Below are 5120 nucleotides of genomic sequence, written 5' to 3'. Positions count from 1 at the left end.
TTTTTAAGGTGTTTTTCGCCTAATCTCAATAATCTTTAAAATTAAAGCCACAAGTAGTATCAATCTATCAAAAATATTTCAATTTTTGAGAATTAAGCGTTTTTGTTTTCAACTATTGCAACGTTACGCATTATGCGGTTATAGCAATGCTGACTACGTATATACTAATATATTAATTAGGTAACCTTATAAATAGTGTGAATTGCACATTATAACATCTAGTGCAACATCTGTCCCCTTTCACTGTCCTATATTTCTATTTCACTCTAACTTCTTCGTTCTCCTCAAAATCCCTTACACTTGGTCTACGAAGCGGGTTTTGATGCTTTTTTGTGAGCTGAACTCGTCTTTTTGGATCTTGGCAACGTAGCCTCTGTATGGCAACTAGCCGGAGGCGGATAAACCACAATACCAATACGCAGTATTGTATGTGGTTAGTATGTTACTAAATTATGTAAAACTTTGTACGTAACAAGTGTTAGAATGTACAATTTATTAAACATAAATTGTACATTCTAACATTTAGTGCAATATCTGCCCGTAAGAAAGATATTGCACTAGATTCTTATATTAGATATTGCACAAAGAGAAATAATATTAAGAAAATAAAAATTGCTTATGTTGTGATACTTTACAAAAAAAAGTAAAATGCTAACCGATACTTGCTTTAAAAAATAAATTAAATTCATTCTTTTATTTGAAATTTATTTCAAAACTGCTTCTCTTTCATTAATAAAATGAAAAGAAGGTTTTAAAATGAAGAATAGCAAAAAAATCTTAAAAAATTAAGGGAATAAAACAAAACAAAAAAAGGCGTAAATCTCGTACAAGTGTTAAAAGTTCTTCATATTTGTTAATCTACATTTTTGAAAAATTTGTTTTACGTCTTTTATTTTCCTATATCTTTGTTTGATGATTTTTAATTAAAACGTTAAATTATTCATTTCAGAGAACTGTCAACAACTGTTTTATGAAATATTGAAATATATAATGGCATGACGAAGTTAATGGTAAATCTTTTGACGATTTTTAAAGGTAAATCTTTTTTGAAAGTCTTGTTTTTCAATTTATTGATTTTTTAAAATATTTTTTTCAATTTTTGTTTATAATTTAAGAACTTTTTTTTAACTGTTTCTAGATACCTCTTGATTAAAACACCGTTTTATTATTCGAAATTATGATAAACAACACGCACAATAGTTTTAACAACGCCAAATATACAGCAACAACATTCAACGAGTCATATAGATCAAAATGTTATACTTGGAAAATAATATTCACCATCTTACTTATAGTTATCTTGCTACTAGGAGTCGTTGGTAATTCGTTAGTAATAATGGCTGCACGTAATTCAATTCAACTACAGAAAAGAATTGCTACAATATTTATTGTTAGTTTAGGTAATATTAATGTTATAGTTATGAAGATTTAGATGTTAAATGATTTAATTTTTTATATTAAGTATTACAATTGTTGAACTCTTAATTAAAAACTTTAACTGTTATTAAGGTAACATTGGGTACTATTTGCTATTAAATCCCCATCAATTTTAGAACGACAATGCAATACATTGTTAGTTTAAAACAAAAATAGCAAATGATAAAGTAATTTAAAAGATCCTTTAATTCAAAACGAACATGCATTTAATACTTTTTTAATTAGCTTAATTTAGTCCGCTATTGGGTGAAGAAATTTTTATTGTTCGGTCAACAAAGCGTTGCTGTTGGTCTTGTGTTTGCTTCGCCTCAAAAATATGATAGGTAGCTTATTAAGCTAATTCTGGCATTGTGAATGTTTCACTATGTTAAAGTTACGTCGGACCATTGTTATTATTAAGTTGTAGGTGTTAGATTGGTTTAACGTAGAGTTACGATTGGCATCGCATTGGGATATAAGTTGCTTTTTAATAGCCTAACGTTTGAGTATTATTTGTTTCACTACTATAACAACTTTTGCATTACTTTTAGTCTACCTACTTATTGCAGTGCTCAACAACTTTTCTAAAGTATTTTTACTGAAGCAGTTATAAGTTAGGTGTTAAAACAGTCAATAAGACAACAAATTTTGGCAAAATTAATAAAGCTAGCTACTGTTACAGTTATTATTACTATTGACATTGTGCTTAATTTTCCTCCAGCTTGTTGTCTTAAAAATACAAAACACCAAAGTTGGCAAAAACCAATTGAACCTAAATAAAGCGTTTTTACCAGCAGCCATTATTTAATAGTGCATTTTGAATCGCAGTACATAGTTAAACAGGTAGAAAGACAGCACAAAAAAGCTCGAAAGAAAACCGTCAAAATCTAGAACAGAATGCATTATTAGCTACGACTCTTAGTACTAACAAATTTACTTTTATTAATAAGTAAAATTAAAAACGTAATTACATTGATAGCATAAAATTTTGTATTACATATTTAATTAGATGTTTTAAAAAACATTTATAGCTTATTGTTTTCAATAACATACATAAATTAAAATTTTAAGTATATATTCTGATGTTGACTGTAAACCTCGAAACATCATAAATAGATTTAAACTTGTTCTAAATCGTATTTGTAAAAATATATTTTCTACAAATGAAAAGATTTCGCAGAATTGCCTGTAAGACGTCCGAACGATGTACCATGAATGTCACTAAAGCACTTGCAAGACATACTAAGTATATTGGGTCTAGTGTTTGTTATACTATGTTGCTATAATCAATTTACTGTATGATAAAACTAAAACATAAGTGGTTTGTTTCTTTTCAGCATTCTCTGATTTGACGATTGGCATCAGTCAAATACCGTTGAAGATATACTTTGAATTAAATTCAAATGTTTGGTATAAATCGGTTTGCTATTATTATTTCATGAGCGACGCCATTGGTTATGTGGCAAATATTTTAAGCCTTTTTGCAATTGTCATTGACAGGTATTTTATATTACTTTTGACATAAACAGTTTCTTAAATTATTAACCCTTGTTTTTTGCCAAATTTTTTCTATAAATCAATAAACAGCTCATAATACACATATGCCTTATTGATATTTAAAACATCAGCAGAATGATTATCACAAATATTATTGGCTGATGACAAAATATAAATTTTATTATAGCTAGTCAGCCGGTCAAACACCATTTTCAAAAATAATGTTTAGAAGTTGTTTTTTGTTTTTTTTTACGGAAATAAAATTTGTTAAAAAATTTTGATTATGTATTTGAATGGTTGATATACGGTTAGTTAAACCGTTGTACTAACTATATGTATTTGAATGGTTAATACGGTTAGTTGAACCGCTGTATTAACTATATAATACTGACTAATATTAATATTTTTACATAGATTTATTCTTTTACAAATACCATTTTGGTATAACAACCTTTTATCCTCAATGAAAGCTAAGCTGCTTGTGATATCTATTTGGATATTTTCTTTTGGTTGGGGTATACTATGCATATTTAGCTGGACCCGCTTAACCGTCTCAACCATATCTATTGAAAATAAATCTTGTGTTAACGACAACTACGTATTTTATGCAACCTCGTTTTTTGGAATATATGGACCTGTTTTATTTATCATGACAATTTCTTATACAAGCTTTATGATACTTATTCATCGTCACATAAAAGCTATCAAGTTAACGGAAATAAAAAATAATGTTGTCAAGCTAAACCGTGAAATAAAAGCCACAAAAACTGTAGCTGTGATTTATTTATCTTTTTTAATATCTTACTTCCCTTCTTGCGTTATTAATGGTATGATATTTGTAGATCCAAAATACTTTCCAAATTTAAAATCTAAAAAGAAACTTTTAATACAACTTATATTTTATATTTTTATTGAAATTCTTCCAGTCATTAGTACAGCAGCAAATCCACTTATTTACAGCTTTATGGACAAAAACTTTCGAAACGAATTCAAAAGAATTATTTACCGAATGTCGTTAAAAGTCGGAGTAAAAATAAAACAACCGGAGTTAAAATTAAAAAGACGCAGAATTCAAAAACACATCAACAGCTTGCATACAATAAAGAATATAAACTAAAAGAAGCATCCTATGCTGATAAAATAGCAGAATAAACTTTGATCTACTAAATAACCTATTTTTAATTTTAATAATAGTTCTCGGTACCTAATACTTTATATATATATATATATATATATATATATATATATATATATATATATATATATATATATATATATATATATATATATATATATATATATATATATATATATATATATATATATATATATATATAAACAAGATATCTTTTTTTTTTTGAAACAATTAATACCTTAGAATATAATAAAAAATACTAGAATAAATGTCAAATTCTTAATTTCACCCTTCCTTCAAAATACCAAAAATGAGGGGGTTTTAAATTTAGATTGTAACTTTCACTCAATGATGCTGTGACATTTGACTGTCACTGTTTGAACATAACGTTTGTCTTATATAATACATATTAAATTTCTATTATTAAGTTTAGTCAATATACGCCCTCTTGAGTTAATTTTTCTCTTTTTAACTGCTTTATTGTTAACCCTTAACATTAATATGCTGAAAAAAAATTTTATGATGCAATTTTATATTTCAAGAGAAGTATCAATTGTTTTAACAGAATGTTTTTTTGATCTATAAAAAATTAATAACTTACTAAAAAAATCTGTTGTTGAATAACACTTTTTTTACTGTTAAATGAATATTCAAGAAACAATAAAAATTTACAATATAGACCAATTTCTTTTATCCATTTAGCGCCGGACAAACTTCTCAAAACTTAAATGAGGTCTTTAAAAAACAGCAGCATCTTTTAAAAAGACAAACTATTATAAAGTCTCCCGTTAGTCTGGCAAATTGCTAGCTACATAGCTACAAATTGCAGCTTTGTAGCTAGCAATATTATATTATTTAATATATATCGATAGCTACAGATTGTAGGTATGTAGCTAACTAGAATATAGTAACAAATTTAAAGCTCGTTGATGGCTAAATATCGTAGATTTTTTGCTTGCAATGTTGTTGCATTATATGGATAGTTACATACTGTACCTTTTTGCTAACTAATACATAACAACAATTCTACACCTACTTTGAAGTATATATATATATATATATATATATATAT

The 5120-nt window shown here is 26.7% G+C and overlaps 1 protein-coding gene across 1 annotated transcript; it reads left to right on the top strand.

Moving 5' to 3' along the window:
* The first annotated feature begins 947 nt into the window (after positions 1-947).
* Positions 948-4112, top strand: LOC100207854 (adenosine receptor A2b). The gene is made up of 4 exons (XM_065799447.1): positions 948-1035; positions 1139-1400; positions 2754-2916; positions 3328-4112. The coding sequence occupies exons 2-4, from the start codon at positions 1178-1180 to the stop codon at positions 4028-4030; spliced, it is 1089 nt and encodes a 362-aa protein (XP_065655519.1). The 5' UTR covers positions 948-1035; positions 1139-1177; the 3' UTR covers positions 4031-4112.
* Positions 4113-5120: the final 1008 nt, after the last annotated feature.

This window comes from Hydra vulgaris, chromosome 06, assembly GCF_038396675.1.
Source record: "Hydra vulgaris chromosome 06, alternate assembly HydraT2T_AEP".
NCBI classification, from domain to species: Eukaryota; Metazoa; Cnidaria; class Hydrozoa; order Anthoathecata; family Hydridae; genus Hydra; species Hydra vulgaris.
This window is presented reverse-complemented; position numbering and strand designations above follow the sequence as displayed.

Excerpts from the sequence above, each read along its gene's own strand:
- LOC100207854 (XM_065799447.1), top strand. The coding sequence starts at position 1,178 with ATGATAAACAACACGCACAATAGTTTTAACAACGCCAAATATACAGCA. Across the intron at positions 1,401-2,753 it reads AATATTTATTGTTAGTTTAG|CATTCTCTGATTTGACGATT; the intron begins GTAATATTAATG and ends GTTTCTTTTCAG. Across the intron at positions 2,917-3,327 it reads TTTGCAATTGTCATTGACAG|ATTTATTCTTTTACAAATAC; the intron begins GTATTTTATATT and ends ATTTTTACATAG.